Source organism: Anopheles moucheti, chromosome 3 (genome assembly GCF_943734755.1).
Source record: "Anopheles moucheti chromosome 3, idAnoMoucSN_F20_07, whole genome shotgun sequence".
Classification (NCBI taxonomy): Eukaryota; Metazoa; Arthropoda; class Insecta; order Diptera; family Culicidae; genus Anopheles; species Anopheles moucheti.
Window position 1 is genome coordinate 54,676,600 of NC_069141.1, and position 17,791 is coordinate 54,694,390.

At 44.8% G+C, this 17,791-nt stretch overlaps 1 protein-coding gene across 1 annotated transcript in view; it reads right to left on the reverse strand.

Moving 5' to 3' along the window:
* Positions 1-3,152: 3,152 nt before the first annotated feature.
* LOC128303533 (uncharacterized) overlaps positions 3,153-17,791 on the reverse strand; it is a 31,010-nt gene continuing 16,371 nt past the window's right edge. The window contains exons 2-10 of the mRNA XM_053040516.1: positions 9,618-10,041; positions 9,018-9,521; positions 8,378-8,602; positions 6,963-7,111; positions 6,588-6,783; positions 5,717-6,523; positions 5,418-5,647; positions 3,980-4,160; positions 3,153-3,881 (exon numbers count right to left, since the gene is read on the reverse strand). Coding sequence (XP_052896476.1) covers positions 3,557-3,881; positions 3,980-4,160; positions 5,418-5,647; positions 5,717-6,523; positions 6,588-6,783; positions 6,963-7,111; positions 8,378-8,602; positions 9,018-9,521; positions 9,618-10,041 — 3,041 coding nt within the window. The 3' untranslated portion in view covers positions 3,153-3,556. The remainder of the gene's footprint in view (positions 3,882-3,979; positions 4,161-5,417; positions 5,648-5,716; positions 6,524-6,587; positions 6,784-6,962; positions 7,112-8,377; positions 8,603-9,017; positions 9,522-9,617; positions 10,042-17,791) is intronic.

The following is a 17,791-nucleotide window of genomic DNA, read 5'->3' on the forward strand; positions in this document are numbered from 1 at the left end:
GAATGAACGGCCAGCGGAGATGTAAGGAGCGAATGGAATCTTTGGAGCTTAAAATGAAAATACGACCATTTTCAAATGCATCTTTTATTTCTCTCCAAGCAGCCGCTTGGTGCCACTATGCAGGTTGAACATTGAAAAAGATTTGATTTGTGTTTCTGTAATCTCACCAATTCTCCAGGGTTGTGGTTCAGTGGCAGAGGCTCTTCACTTTCGCCTCTCCAAACTCCAAGGTTCTAACTCAAATATGGATGAGCCCATGACGCAACGATTGATTATGCTGCTGGTGGACATTTGTTGCAACAAGCAGAAAGATAGATAGCATATCGTCTGTAATGTTCAATCAATTCCACAGTAAACGATATTGCCTGCAGATTGCTTTACTTCTTTACTTTACTTCTTGCTACGAAGGGAATGAAATATCAAACATGTGTCTTTAAAGTTATGTCAGTTATCTTACTTAATGTTGATGAAACAAAGTTGTCTTAGAGAATTTTTTAAAGCAAAGCATTTGCCATCGGATATTCGAAGGATACCCTACGTCGTCGAGGTCGCGACAGCACCTCAAGTCACTCAAAAAAGCACACAAACAAACCAAACAAACCGGAACAAACCAAAATTGTTTCCCATTAGAGGGAATACCAATACTCGGGAGATTACTTTTACGTATACAGGTAGTCCCCAAGATACGCTATTATAACGAACCACTATAACCCGGGAAAAATCCGCGTAACTCGAATTTCCGCGTAAGTCGAATCCTGGTACAATTTCGTTTATACTTCAAAATCACAGAGTCGACTTCCTGTTCTGGGCCTAATTTATTCAACGAATCAGACGATTTTTAGAAAGAATTCCTTAAAATAAGTTTGAAACAAATGTTTTATGTGACAAAAAAGGTATTTTCGACCAATTTTTCACCATTTTGCTTAAATTTTGTGCTATAAACCTGCTCAGCTGTCAAATTTCCAAAAACCGCGTATCTCCGAATCCGATTCCGCGTATTGGAATATGTTGCGGGACGTGGTTGCTTAGATCATAGTGGGGCAATTGGCAGTTGTTGAAACAAATATTAGAATATAACTTAACCTAAAAATATTTACGTCCTACTCCAACCTGTGGTGGAGCTTTTAACGAAGTCCATTCCCTCAGTATCAGTTCTTAAATGTAACATCTCGCAGGGCACTAGCAGTGGATTACACTTTTTCAAGATGTTTTTATTCATTAAACCAAACTTTGGCTGGTCTTAAAACTGCCAACTTGCCGTGTAGCGGCGAGTGCATTACATTTGGATTTGATTTCCGTAGCAGTAACTATATCTGTTTGCTATGCAATATTCAGCGCCGGGAAAATGGAAGCAGAAAAATCACACACTTGACTTGCGACTCACGTTACAAAACAACCACCATCCGGCTAAGTAGGGGATTTAAGTGTGAAAGTTTAAATACGCTTTGAAGAAAGCGTAAGTAACACTACCCGACACACACACACACACACAGCCGCACATCTTGCACCAGACCGTGGAACAAAGTTTTGTGCCCGAGTTTCATCGACCGTCTCTCCATTCGGTGCGCTATTTACAGGGATAAGCATCTCAAATCAGTGTTACGGCAAAAAAGCGCACGGTTCAACGTGAGGAAATGGCGAAACGAAAAACAAAAACTACCAAACGTGGATTCCACGTGGATGCTTGTCCAGTTGGTTCGGTTGTGGTTTGCTGGAACAACAAGCACGGGCAAGGATTTTCTATCCAAAGCTTCTAAAGTGAAGGAAAATCCTTAAAAGCAACCAACGCGCTGATCAAAGTAACCGAAGCTCTAGCTTCTTAGCGGAAGCGAACCCGTTGCACGTGTGGATATTGTCGACGACGACGACGACGACGAGAGAGAGGTCGACAAGCGGGCAATTGCGGACAAATAGCGATTGAGCCGTTACATGGTCGGAAAAACAAACCTCATATCGCACAAGCAGCAAATTGTTCCACCAATCGAACCCGGTCGGTCCTAAGCTTCCTTCGTGCCGCCTGCGAAACGCCATGAAGCGGACCAGCTTTATGTCAGCAGCGCCCGGGCAGCATTTATTACTCGATATGATTTATTGGATTAAAAAGAAATAAATTATAAAATAGAATTCGATTTGTTGCTGGACCCGGGGGACGGCTGCATGGGTTCACCTACCGGACAGTTGTTGCCGTTATAGTGTGCTAGCCGATAATCCTGACCGCTTGCAAACAACGTGCGCTATTAAATCCGTATCATTTCAAAATTATCTTCCACGTTGCATAAATTCAAATGCATTCATTGAATCAAGGTTTTGCTGATTTATGGTTCGTTAATCGCTAGCTTTATCCTTTTTTCCATCCCTTCTATTCCCCCGGTGGTGACATAGGAATGCAACAAGTGTACGGTGGTAAAAAGTGTCCCTTTCGTATAGGTGAATCATACACTATTTTTAACATTTTATTTTTATTTTTTCTCTCTTTTTTCGCTACACTTGTCCCAATGCGACTTTTTTTCTATCTAGCCCAAAGTGATTGAGACTAAGCTAGGCGAAAGGGAGCCTCAACAAAGTGGGGGGAAAAAGGATTATTTTTTTCCCCCAGTTGATACCCGAACAAACGGCCGAACCGCAACAGGGTCAACAGCAAATCGATACAGCGTGGAGTACTCACCGTCCAGCGGCGGTAAGGAGAATGCGAGAATCTAACCGGGAATTGGAAAATATTATTATGTGCCCGAATTGCACACGAATTTCGCACCGTACATGACTTTTATGATGCATTGAAAAATTGCTCCACGTTTGCAGAACGGCATAACGTCCATCCTCGATGTGGGATTTGATAGTAATTCGTTCGCGTTCTTTTTTTCCCACCGTTCGCTTAAGTTTTCCACCGCTTTTATTTTGCATCATATTTCGGATATTAGAATATTTTTAATTCGATTTGTATTTCCGCCTTCCATGTGCATGCGGGTTTTTTTTTTGTTCTAATGTCTATCAATTCTTTTCTGTGCTGGGATTTCAGAACACCGACAGAACTGGGAACCGGTAAAAGTGCGTTTAAAAATTCCTTGGAAAAAAGTGTCCACCAGTGTGGATTTATATTTGCTTAAAATTCTACGCATTTATCCATCCATGGGTTGTGTTTTTCACTTCGTTTATTTGTTATCCGCAATAAAGTTACGTGCCATGCCGACACTGACTAATGCTACCGAATGGGACCCGGTGGCCTGAGAGTGGGCGACCGAAAAGCGTAAAAAGGTACAACGCATTCTATTCGACACGTTCGACACCTTTCCAGCCCAGCCCGGGCCACCTACCGAAATGGTCCCGAAATAATCAAAACCACGAACACCTGCTCGGGACGATACCCATTCGTCTGGTATAAGCTGATATTGTACAGTACATGTATAATAGTAAAGTGTATATGTATAAATATACGTATATAAAATCCATTTTCCATCGAGAAGGAAATATGGAAAATAAGGAGGAAAAAACAGAACACTATCTCCTACACGATATTGCTTTTCAAGGCAGCATCCATTGCCGGTCGGATGCTCCTAGCTTATTGCTCGTTGCGAAACCGTTTCAGCTCCTGCATGATGTTTTGCAGCAATGGCGCCGTTGACAGTTCCGTCGATTGAAGAACACTTTGTGGTGCGGTAATGCGCGTCACTTCCATCCCACCGACCGGCCCGGACGGTGTGTGGAACGGGCCGGCACTCATCGGCCGTACCATCGGTGAGTGGGTCCCGCTGCTCCACGCTCCACCGCGCGCTCCACCGGGCGTCGGTGAGGCAGGATTCGTCAACCTCGTCCCGTCAGCGGGCTTACGTACCGGTGCGGCCGTTACCGGGCGTATGGTGGCCGATGACGAGCGGGATGTTTCTCTACGGAAAGGATATCGAAAGAGGACCGGTGTTTGGGAGTTAGTAAGGGAGATTGAAGGATGTGCATAAGCGAGTTTCGGTCCTGGTACCGAATCTACCTTACAACGACAGCTGATTTTCCTCGGTTTTCCACCGGCCGGATAACACCGGGCAATGGGATCGAGTTCTTCTGCTCTTCCTCCCGTTCGGGCCCATCGGTGTACAGCTGAATGGCACCCTCCAGCAGACCCTCGAAGCGATTCCTCGTCAACACTGGATCACGCATAGGGCTAGCGATCTCTGGAAGATGTAAGTCAAATGTAGTTGAGGAACGATTTAGAATTAACAGTTGGGCTGATAATTGTTTGGCCTATGACAGTAAAACACTTTTTTTTGCCAAATTATATTTTTTTATGCAACGTTACACCGATAATAGCTGGTTTTCAATTTTTCGTTACCATTTTTGTAGTAGTATTTGCCCCTTGCCTCAAAAAGGCCTTTTTTTTCGGATGATGAGTGGGGAAGCAATTCGTAGTCTAATTCATGAATTTTTGCCATTGTTTTCACTAATTTGTAACACGGTGCGTTGTCTTGATGAAACAAACCTTTTTTTTTCTTCCTGTTTTCCCGTGACCGTTTTTTGGCAATTTCGACCTTCAAACGCTCCAATAACTTCACAAAGTAGTCGCAATTAATGGTCTTTCCATTCTCAAGATAGTCGATGAAGATCATTCCTAGCGAATCCCAAAAAATTGACGCCATAACCTTGCCAGCTGATTGTTACGTTTTCCCCGTTTTGGAGCAGGTTCATCGCGTCCAGTCCACTCGGATGACTGTCTATTGGACTTTGGAGTGAAGCGGAGAAGCCAAGACTCTTCCATGGTAACATATCGACGCAAAAACTCGAATTAATTTCGCTTAAACAGCTCCAAACACTGCTCCGAATCATCAATTCTTTGTTGTTTTTGGTCAAATGTAACCTCGCGTGGCAGCCATTTTGCACAGAGCTGTCTCATATCCAAATGCTCCTGAACGATATGTCCAACACGTTCCTTAGACATCTTTAGGGTGTCAGCTATCTCGATCAACTTCACATTACGGTTGCTTTTAATAATTTTGTGGTGTTTTTTAATGTTTTTGTCTGTAATCATCTCTTTTGGGCATCCACTGTGTTCACCATCTTCAGTGCTCATTTCACCACTTTTTAATTTAGTATACCAATATTTGATGGTTGATTTTGGAAGAGCAGTGTCCAAAAACTCAAGCCTCATCAAGCCAATTTTTGGCTTCGATTGTATTTTTCCCCTTCAAAAACCAATACTTTATCATCACGCGAAATTCCTTCCTTTCCATGATTACTCAAAACACAAAAGTTGCGTCACACAAAATGCTCTAGCCTACTAGATTATTGTCCGACTGCTGTCAAATTTTGACAGAACTCGTTTGAAGTTTGGTACAAACTAAAAATGATATGAAATTAAATCTTCTAGCACGATCTATGTGTTAGGCCAAACAATTATCAGCCGACCTGTTAACTTGCTTGGGAACTCTTCCTACCATCCATTTCCTTCTTGTGCATCTGCCATACGATCGGTCCTACCACGCCCGGATCAGCGCCATCACTCTGAGTCCTTGATAGGTGAACCTCGGTGTCCGTGTTGTACTGACTAGTACCGGCCGTGTCTGGCCCGGTCGACTTCATACCCTCCGCGTACGCATCTGACTGATCCAAGTGAGTCATGGTGACTGGCTCCAGTACACGGCTCAGTGGTTCCGGCACAAAGCATCTATTTGAGGAGGAGACTCCTTTTTAGACAAACGACCACCAAGACGGCCAAGCGAAAACCTGGACTCACCTGGGAAAACTTTTCACCGAAGCCATACTCAGGTACGATCCAATGCTGCCGGAATCCACCGACACGCCACCACCGCCTCCGCCGCACTGCTCCAGCACGCGGATCTTGTCCCGATTCAAGGCTTCCACCGGCAACCCATGGCCATCGCCATAACCTACCAGCGGCTTGCGCTTCAGATAGTGCTTCAGGATCACATCCGTGTTGAAGGTTTCGCTGTGCCCGTACGGGCCCGGCACCAGCTTCGGTTCGCGATCGTCATACGAACGATCGCTCGGACTAACGCTGCTGGCGGTGGTCGTCGTCAGTGGACTCCTCGCCGGCACCAGTCCCGCACCACCCTCGAACGATCCGACCCGATTCTCGCCCAAGTACTTCCGGCGCCGTTTGTTTTCCTTCTTCGGCTTCTGGACCGAAGCGTACACGTTCTCCGGCCCACCGTGCACGGTCAGCAGCGATTGCAGGTGGAATTGTTTCTGCAGCTTGTTGCTCAGATTGACCGACTTCTCGTCCAGCAGCTCGTGCTGCTGCTGCTGATGATGGTGGTGGTGATGATGTTTCTGCTTGCGCTTCGGATAGTACACGGACGAATCGGACGAATAGCTCGAGGACGAGGAGGTTGGCCGTGTCATCGGTGGCAGCGGGAAATGGATCGTGGGCGAGGGTTTCTGTGCTATGAGGCTCACGTTAGCAGACGGATCACGCATGTAAGGGGACGGATGTCGGCTGCTACCACTTTCACCCGTTTTCAGCGCATTCAGCTCCTCGGTAATCGTTCCCGGCATGACGAGGGCCTGCGTTGACTCCAGCCTGCAAAATGGACACGGGCATCAAATGTACCTCCGGTAAGCTCCGGGAACCTAATGCCACTCACTTCTTCATTTCGCCGATGTGCTTCCGTTTGCCGCGTGCCAGAAGGAACAGTCCTACGCACAGCACCGCAAGCAGCAGGGCCGCCACACACGACACCACAAACAGGCTCGGATTCTGGCCGATCAACGCTATCACGTTACCGCTGCCGTTCTGTGTCGACGGAATCAGCGGTGTCGCCTGGGGCTCCTTCAGATACGCTGCAAAGTACGGAAAAACGGAACAAAGCTCAGTATACAGTGCACCACCCGGAACAAAAAAACCACGACAAACGAGTTCAAGTTCTGCGGTTTTTACGGCAGCGTGGTCCTGTCCTGGGTTTTTCGGTTATTAAGCGTGGCCGGTTCAAACCTGCCCGGTGCGCACTACAGGTACGTACGGTCCGCTTTGAGGTAAACCATCGTCTCCAGCACGTGCTCCATCTCGTCCTGCGACATCAGCTTCATGTCTTCGGCGGCCGTTGTTGCTAGCACGGGCAAGCCTCCCACAAACACTGAGTAGATTATTTCGGTTTGGTTCAGCGTGTGGCTGGGAAGAGAGGGAAAACCTTGGTCAAATATACGGTTACCGTCGAACTTTTACACACTAAGGGCAGGAGAGGATGCCCACTTAATTTAGCAAAAGTAAAGACCACAGTTCAAAGTAGTTGTTTTAATACGCTTAACTTCTAACGAAGTTACTCTCTGGGGAAAATGAACTCCTACATGACTAAACGTAGCATTGACAGCTTAAATAGTGAAGTATAATAGTGAATAGTGAGTGAAAAAATTATCTAAAAAATACTTTTTGATAAATCGACAGTTTGAATTTGCCAATTCCTTATAAATATGAATCCAAAATAGTAAAAACAATAAACCTATGCCACAGTTACAGTGGTGGTCAATAAAATAAGGTTTTCCTTCAACTCAATATAATGACAGAAGAAACATTTTCATCCGGGTATTAATTTTAATGGAAACCACTTTTAAAAACATGGTATGGTGGTACTGCATCTATAAAGGGTGTGACATATTGCTAAACTTGTGTGTTTTAATGACAAAATTTGGAACAGACAATTTGTAGTCATAGTGATCCATTAGATAGTAACGAATTCAAAGTGATTCTTTACCACTGTCATTAATAATGTTTTAAATTGTTTTCCAATCACTAACTAAAAAACAGAAAATGAAATATATAGGTTATGAAATTGGTAGAGCAGCAATACGTTTTGACCTACAAACACATAGCATAATCAAAGCTGTCTAAAAATATCACTCACGATATGTAGCAAATAGTGTGGCCCTCGAACATTTTGGGAGGAATCATAAAAATCAATCTTTAACGAGGAATTTTTTAAATAACAAATCGGCTCACAAAAAAAGCATGAACCCACAGAGATTCATGAACCCTCAACGATTCATGAATCCTCAAAGATTTATCAATTTGTATGGAAGCATGACTTAAGTCTGATTTTTATTCCTCATACAAATCTTTACAATATACAATCAGATCAATCATTCGTTTGAATTTATGAACCATAATCAGATTTAAAAACAAAAAACAAAATAACAATGATTTTGATTGTTATATATTACTGACGACCACTGTATGTACCTACGGAACTGAGGCATCCAATGGCAAACACTCGAGCCACACAGCGACAAAAACAAAACCCTCTAAGTAGGATCAAAAGCATATTTTTCGGTTTGTGCCCCCCTCGGCATCCCTATTGCACTTCAGAGTCCTGTCTCCTATTAGCATTACTCTGCTGGAATCCACACCGGCCACTCCGTGCAACCACAAGTACGCACTTACTTCGCATTGCCCGTCGGTCCACCACCACCAGCAGTCCGGCCACTCTGCGAGCGATTGTTGTCCCGACCATCGTCATCCATTGACAATCGATCCTCCTCCCGCAAGTGGGTGGTATTGTGTATCAGGATCCGAACCTTCCGCCGACCGGTCGAGTATGCATCCTTGTCGTGATTGCGCCTAACCACCGTCCGGTCGGGGCCTCCATCGGCGGTACCGTGCAGCGTACTGGAACGATTACCCAAATACACACAATGCTACATGTACACATGAAAGAGCACGGAAGCCATTTGTTCAAATATCGAGCAAATCGTTCGAGAGGATGCGCCCGCAAGTAGGTTAGGCCGTTTGGAGTCTTTGTCTTTCATTCCCTGCCGGGTTTTTCTTTTTTTTTCTCTTCATTTGCCATCCATTCTACCCTCCGCGATGCACGCGATACGGAGGCTTGTTTTGAATTTTTCGACGTCAAGCGAACGCCACTCGGGAAAGAGCGGCATGCAATGGCAACGTCCAAAAAAAAAAGCAACACAAAAGAAAACAGGACATATGGCAAACAATAGACCGGGAAACAAATCGGCAACCACGGTACACAGGATTGTGGGACAGTTGGGTGATTGGACCGCGGTCTCAAACCGTAACATACCGTAACTGTTCGTCGGCTTCTTCGCCACTCCCACCACCGCCACTACCGTCCTGCTGCTGCTCCTCCTGGGGGTTGTGTCCTCCGATGACTTCCACTACCGGTGGTACCGGTAGAACGTCACTCCCCGTGGCACCGTGGTCCACCTGCACCAACCGGATCACCTCGCCCGTGTCTCTTTTGTGCAGGATTTTCCGTCCTCGACGTTTCCGCCGCCGACGTTCCAACCGTTCGTACGCAATGACGTTCGCATTCAGCAGTACCCGGGCAGCGCCGCCCGGGTTTGGATGCTCTCCGGAAAGTGACTCGGGTTTCTGCCCAACCGTGCCAGCCTTTTGTTGTTGCGTTGCTAAGCCTTCTTCATCCTGCCGAGAATTGCCGTACGGTGGCACACGGCGCTTGGTGCGTTGGGTTCGTTCACTCTCGCCCATCGACTGTTGCTCGAGTGTGTTGTTGTTGTGTTGGTTGTTGCTGCTTCCGTTGATACCGAGATGTAATGCCTGTTGCCTGCCCACCCCGCCCCCCCGGGAAGAGAAAAAGGAAATCTGCGTGAGTGATCTTGTCCACCGGTACGGTACGGTGAAGCATCGGTTTTGTCCTTACCTAGCGAACGCAACTCGATACAGCTTGGCCAGCTTGCCCTCCAGTGCCGGATAGTCCTGCCGTCCGTACAGCCCACCGATGACGGTCATCAGCCAGAAGCGTCGATCCGTGGGCGTAACGTTATCGACGGTGTGGCCGTAGTCGTCCTCGTCCGCCGGTACCGGGTCCGTATCGTCGCCACGGACGCCAGGCACCGCAGGTGGGCAGTCGAAGATGCACAGATCATCGTACCCGTCCGGGCCGCCGTTGCGATCGATGTACACGGTGGCCACAACCGTGGCCGTCTTGATGATGGCATCCTCGCTGATTGGAAACCGTTCGAAGGGGTTCAGTACCGAGCTCGGCCCATCGCCGGAACCGGTCCAGAAGAAGTCTCGGATGTCCTGGTCCGTTGCCTGCAGATAGTTACCGATGATGTAGCCATCTAGCGGTGGTGGGCGAAACGTGTACAAATGAAATCGGATTAGTGTTCGAGTCTTTAAGTTCGGTTCTTAAGCAATTATATTGTAACAACAACTAAAAGAGCTTACTACCCTTTACGATTCCACGTTGCTCGAAATGTTTGCTCCATTTGTTTTGGTACCAAACAACCAGTAAACAAACTCATAAAATTCCCATTTACCATTCCCCACGGAACTACTCGTCAAACGTCAAACGTTAAACGTCAAATCGTTCTCGCGAGCGCACTCTAGTAAAACGGGCCCCATGATTTATTGCTCCCGAGCAATTGGAAATCGAATCAAAATAATATTAATGCATAAAGACATGAGTAGCAGTTTTGCAGCGGATTCGGCGAAGATTTATGCGATTGTGCGTAGTGCTAGACGTGCTTGGAGTTCTGGAGTTCCGCAACCCACCACTTTCACCGCGCATCCGACACGGATCCGATAAAACTAGACCATCTTGTCCCGGCTAAACGGTTTCACAGGCCAGGAAACATATTGCCTACAACAGCAAGTAGCCGTAACAACAAACAACAATAACACGCCAGCAACTCAGCCCGGCATGCGGCGTACGGGTGGTGATGGAGTTTATGGGAAAGTTTTCCGCTTATTCGCAGTCAAAAACTGAGGCCCCCCTGCCGGATTCGCGCTGAACCAGCAGGAAAAACAACACCTCCGTACCGGTTCCGTTGGTTGTGCGAAGGGATTTGCTGATCCACATCCGGACCGCCAGCTGCCTCGCCCGAAACGGGGACGGGGACTTTTGCCGGAAATTGAACGTACGAGGGAACGTTAGGGGGCTCACTGTGGCAACTCCGAAAAGTTTGCCGAACGCAAGCAAGTTATGAGAAATTGCTTCGTTTTTGGACCCTCCCCTACATGAAGGGACCGTGACGGGGTTGTAAAACTTCCCCCGGGCAAGATGGTAGACCGTCACGCAGGTAGTATCAATTTACTTCCGCATTTACGCCGGTTATCGATTCAACAAAACAGGACCCCGGATCGAAGGCGCGCAGCGGAATACCCATCGACAGTCGAACAGAAACAAACTGTCGGTTACTTCGGTTGCTAACATTGACTCATCGTGCTCCGGGGTGGTTCTGAGGGTTCCCTTTCGATTATGCAGCCCTTAGTGCGCCTTCATAATTTATCCTCTCTCTTCGTTAATCGAGTTACAGGCAAATAAGCAAGTAAGCAACATTAGCAACAACTTCCACAATCGATCGAATGATTAGGATGCACGAAGCAAATGGTGTGAGTTATCTAAAATCATGATTAAGTGAAAATCGTTTCCAATCATCAACCGCCATTACCGAGATTTGTAACTAAAGGTGTAATGATTGTAATTGTTGGTATGATATTTAAAGCGTGTTTACAAAACTAAACACAACAATACGTTTTCTAACGTCCGCATGCTCCATGAAAGCTCAAATCCCAAATCGCAGTGAGGAAGTTTAAGTGCCATGTAATCTCGAAAGGAAACATTTTTGGCAGTAACAAGCCTTCAGCCTACAAATCGTAACCGCTTACAGTATAAATGCGGTCATTCTTTCCGGGGGCAATCAATCATCACGGCCGGTGGCACATTCCATCCCCGGGAATCGGGAATGAAGGGTAAGCGTCTTGTGCTTTAACTTAAATCGTGTCTTCCCAACTCCACCGCGCCGGCAAAATTCACCCAACACTCCCGCTCCGCATAATGTCCTTCCCCCTCGGTTTTCAATATCCGATTATATTTTATTCCTGCCCCTGACCGGACGCTTACCACCGCATCATCAATCGACGACCGATGAAAATTCTATTGACCATATATTTATATCATTTAAACGCGTGCTCTACCGTTCGGTTCTCTTTAGCCTCTTGGGTCCCCTCTTTCCGGCCGATTGCTTTCAATCCGGGTGTAGATATTTCACTGGACATAAAACCGGTAAAGTGACATCATCCCGAAAAGGTTCCCGTGTACAAAAAAAAAACAAATAAAATAAATCGGTGCGTCGGCTAACGGTTAGTTTATTTCCGCTAAATTAATAATTCTCCCTCTCCGCAGTTCAACTCCATCGTGGAACGCTAAATGCGTGCTGGCCGAAAAAAAAACGAATGGCAAAATAGAGCGGGAAGGTATAGAAAAATCGTTACCGGACCAAGTGCACTTAAAATTTATCATCACCCGCCATACGAATACTATCGCAGCGAACTAAAGTGGGTGATGGATTTTCCGCCCATCCGGTAGGGAACATCCATGCGTGAACGATTATGAACTTTCCAAGGATCACGCTTGAAGCTCACAACGTCCTTTTCGAGGTTCGTCCCGGCCAAGGTTCAAAACTAGCTACAGACATTTACCACCGAAACAGTTCGTCATCTCCGTAATGAAACACTTATCTTGGATTAAAATCTAACGACCGATTGATTTTTCACTTGGCGATTGACAGCGGGTTGGAAAAGTGAACTGTTTTAAATGGCGCACTCACACACTCACAGTCTGCTATGTGCACTAAATTAACTTCCATCAGAATTTTCATCAATCGTCTCTTCGTTGTCCGAGTGCGGCCTCCCGGTGTACGGCCAGTTCACACAGCACGATAACGACTCCATCCGCGGCCTGGCATAAAGTGCCTAACGAAACTAACAAAAAAAAAACAAAACGGGTTCAAAATTTCCTATCCGGAGCCTCATAATTCTTCACGCGCGCGAAAATTCAATCGCTTTCCCGAGGCATCATTGCATCGATTGCGTCGATCAAACCCGTTCGTCCTGCGTAACGATACGATCGATTGATCAACGGGACGAAAAGAGTCGATAAATTTGACGATGATTGTGTGGCTGCTTCCGTGTTTTTTTCCTCATTTTCCACCCCGCATACGGACAGCTTCCAAACGGGGTTTTTCCCACATCAGCATCTTTCGCATGCACCCCAGACCACATCGATGCAGGCAGGGCAGAAAATATGTTTGGCACTGTGCCCCAAAAAAAAAAAAAAAACGGAAATCCACCTACCGGTGGCAGTGTGAGAGTGAAAATTTACCCGCGATCCCATTCATCCTTCACAGGTAAGTGTGATTTAAGTGCCGCCCAATAAAATCCATCATCCCGGAACATTCGAGCATCCTTTACCGGTTCCTGGACTTGACTTGACTTGTGGGTGTGTATGCATGAATCGGTATCGCTAAATGTCAGTACGTCAGAGTGCTTGCTGTGTTGCTGCTGTGGACGTACATATTCGCACCGAAATCGATCCACCTGGGCTGGGTGGAGTCGATATCGATATCAAATCGGCATCACTCATCACCTGGTGACGCGGTTTGCGCTGTGACCAGCATCGTTGACAATCCACGGTTCCACGGCTAGGGAAAGGTTCTCACGGCCAGCTGCTACAGGCAAATCTGCGTGGCCTTTGTGATGAAAAGCACGTTTACAGCGGTAGCGTCGACGGTGGCTCGGTTTTTGGACATATCGCCCCAAATGGTGCCAATGATGCTACGCCACCGCTCGCATGCAATCCTTTTGAGTCCTGCCTGCCTGGACGTGCGAGTATGTGTGTGTGTTTCAAGCCAAGCGGATTAATATCCGTTGCCAGGGCATCAAAATTAGATCAACGCTCGTTGAATCGAAATTTGTCAATAGACTCGACGGCAACAGTTGCCCCATTTTCCTTCTCGCATTTAGTGTGGTCGAACCCCATCGGCAAATACGCGGCCCCCGGCAGCAAATGTGCAAGTGACTAAAATGCCACCTTCCCTATCGCTAGCGGGTTTGTGCCCGGGGGGTGAGTGCATAACAGCTGTTCGAGCGCTGCTATGACACAGCCCGTGCGTACACAATCGCAGCGGCCACGTGTTTCGCCAGATCGCTTTATAATGGTTCATAATAATCGGTCCAGTTTAGTTGGAGCCATTGAGCCACAAAGCCATGGCTAGATCTCGCAGTCCGAGTGTGTGGATGCCGATAGCAAGAGATGATGAGTCAGATGCGATCCATTCGTGCTGCAAGTGGCTACAGCTGTCAAGTGCATCAAGCTATTAAAAGTCAGGAATGTCACTTTTTTATATTTAAAATAAAATACTTTCAATAAAACTCAATGTAACATTCATTCATTCATTCTGTATAACAACAATATTTCGAAAGCTTAAACGGTCCCAAATATTGTTTATATTACAAAGCTCAGAACAACCTGTAACCAACCCGTAAAGTCCACATGGACAAAGGAGACAAATTGAGAAGGAGTGATAGCGTAGAAACGTCCACAAGAAATGCCAAAATATTGGATTGGCAGATGACGACGCTCAACCGTAAGCGGCTGAGAGAAATACGAAGCATTAATAGACTGTGAAGCGTTTACAGCACCGGAAAAGTAAGTAAGTAAGTCCAGTACCAATGTCAAAAAAAACCATTGTCACTGTTCGATCCCGATTTATCAGACGTTTGGGCAAGCGTCTGACGTGAGAAAGTTAATTGGGTCATGAGCGAACGTGACATTGGAAGTGTCCAGTGATATCCCCAAAAACATATGGAAATAAAAATGAGATCCTCACCAGAGGATATAAAAGGAGCCTAAATTTGGGGTTCAACCTCTCTCTTTGTTCTTACACCTCTTGGTCTGCAGACAAGACATGTAACCCCATTTGTGAACCCCAACGGCTCTTATCAGAGCCAAGAATATTTTGAAAGATACAAATTTTAACAAACTCCAAAAAACACAACGTAGGACATCCCCCGTACGGAACAGTCACTAAGAACTACTATATTTGATGTTAGACATTCTATCAATTCATTGTTTAAATTTAACCATCACCAATATTGGTAAATATGATTTTGTCGTTCAGCATTCCGCCGACTAATCATAAATTCATGAATGCTATTCTTTTGATTAATGAATGGATAATTCACAAATCTAATTAATATTAGGTAGTACATGCAAGCAATAAGAATAATGAGTGAAAATGAGGTCACCATTTTGAATATCCAAGCTGACGACGCACTCAAATACAAAGTAGTTTTTAGAGTAAGAAAAAAAGAAACAACCTATTTGTCAACCTTTGTTATGTAATTATTTTTTTTTTCGTTAGAACGGCCTAGCCGTATCAACTTATTATACCACGTAGCCGGATAGTCAGTCCTTGCTACGGGGGATTGGTCCGGTCCCTTCGTGTGAAGACCGGCTCCGCTACCATCATGGCACCGGGCCGCTCCTTGTTATGTAATTATATAATTGAAATATTAAGTTTAACAACCGAATATTTTCAAATTATAAGGACTTTCTTGTAATCAATTTGTTTTTCTTACACCAAGACAAACTAAAGTGTTTGTTGCGGCACCACAACAGGCTCTTTTCGAATATCGAATTTAAAGTCTGTTCGACATAAAAGTTATGTTAACACTTTATTCTTTGAAGGATTAAAAAACACAAACACACAAAAAACACAAAGCTCGAATGATGTGCTTTATCCTCTCGGTCGTCAACCCAGCCTCTCTCGATATCAGTCAAACGTTGCTTCGGGATCTGCGAGTCGACGGCAGCGCCCTCTCTTGAGAAATATCGCACTCAAGATCGGACTGGTATAAAGATCGGACTGTTTACAATAGTGTTAGTTCAGAACAGATTCACTTCAAGGTTTACTATTTGAAACGAAATACAGCAATGAGGAGTCATTACTCAAAGTTAAGACATTTTTTATTATTTCAACAAAGCAAAACATTCGTCTCGGAAATTGACAACATAAGTAAAGTGCTAATGTTTATCCGCGAGCGTATATGAAATACCCACCGGTTTTCCAACATATACGCATATTCTCTCAAACGTTCCATTCGGTATGTTAATGGTTAGATTTTGGTATAAATTCAATTCAACTAACTTCGAAGGATACAAACTCTCGTCCAAAGGGATCGATGCAATTTTGTTGTATGACAAATCGATCGCTTTTAAATTAGGTAAATGTTTGAAATCTTCTAGGTCGAACCGATCTATTTGATTCGCCACCAAATTAACCGAATAAGAATCCTGTGACAATATTTTGTACAGACAACGGGGAACACGTGTTAAGTTATTGAAACTTGAATTCCAGTTGAGAACTTTTGTTGCCTGCCAGTTGCAGAAATCTAACACCTTTATGTGATTACGACTAAGCACCAAATTTCGTAGTAACGGATTCGTCAGCTTCCCAGTAAGTGTGTCGATCTTATTTCCACTTAAGTTAATTTGAATCAGCTCCGTAAATGTCCAAAACACGCCCAAATTTATCTCCTTTAGTGCATTATTATTCAGCAGAACAATTTGCAATGCCGGTATGCATTCTGCTGTGGTTGCAGGAACAATGTGGGTAATTTTGTTGCGAGACACATCTAAAACACGCAGCCTGTGTAATGTGCAAAACAAATTTAAATTCACACTTGCAATTTGCGTTATTTGTATGGCGATTTCCTGCAAGTTGGGTAAATTGCCAACGGTAGGTGGAATAACTCTCATTGGACTTCTTTTTACGCGTACACATCGTATGTGGCTGTTTTGTTCAAAGCTAAGCAGCATTATCGATGATTTGTAGATGTTAAAGCCTTTCACCTTACAGTCTTTTGTGAATGAAGCCGTTTGCAACAAAGGACTATCATTAATATCAACTCGAACAAACACTTTTCCCAACTCCTTGCAAAATTGTTCGTCGATTGAGTTTGTTTGCAAGTTACGTACAAAAACAATCGAAATGTTGACCGGCGTGTAATTCACAATGAAATATCCTTCCGCGGATGGGTTCCAGTTATCAAAGTAACAGATATCACTGACGATGCCATCCCATCTTCTGCAATCGAATGTGAAGCCCCCAACATGGCCGAACAGAATAGTTATGATCACAGCACTGTAATGTCAGACACAAATAATTAAAAACTGCAACAAAATACTAAATCCTTTTTGCATCTCAAGTACCAAGCTCTATATGCACAGTTTGACATATTTTTTCCGTTTATGCTCTATAATATTAAACACCTCGGCTCGGCTGATGTTCGAACCGACGTCTGTCGATCTGCTTTCCTTGCAGCGCAGTCTATCTTAGCCATAGTCGCGCCATGTGTCATATTAAATATTATATGCCATTATAGTTAATGGGCGAGAAAGAAAACAAAAACGCACTGAAATGACCCCGCAAATGCATCGTAAAATTATTTCAAGTTTTACTTTGTTTTGAAAACGATTAGATGATCATTAATATTGTTGCACTACAATGTATTTCTGGTAGGCTTTTAAGTTATCATTTTTTAGCACTATTTAACCTATCATTGTTGACCGTGCCCTCATCATGCGTGATTTTTGTGACTGGATTGCGTTTTCAATTATCTACTCAGAAGAGGAAACTATGATGTCAGCGCCACTAAAGTCTCTATGTCCACCAGCTCAATTTGTATTTGCTTCGGCTTTCCAGCAAGCGCTTCTTCTTCTTCTTCTTCTGTCGACAGTGTTTACCTCCTATGATGCCAGGTTGGCTCATAATCAGAGTTTTACTGTCTTTGTAGATTAGACCTGTCAGTCTATTTCTCTTTCTTTTTTGTGTTTTGAAATTGCCGTTGGTAGGCTAGTTTATTTTCCTTTTTTCCTATCTATCTATTTTCTTATCTTATTTTTTTGTTGTTCTGTGGGTCTTCTAGTCAATTGTTATTTTCTTTTCGTTCTTGTTTCTCACTATGCTTTGACTTTTTTAAACTACCATGTATTTTGCTGAGCAAAAGACATGTAGTTAGAGTCTC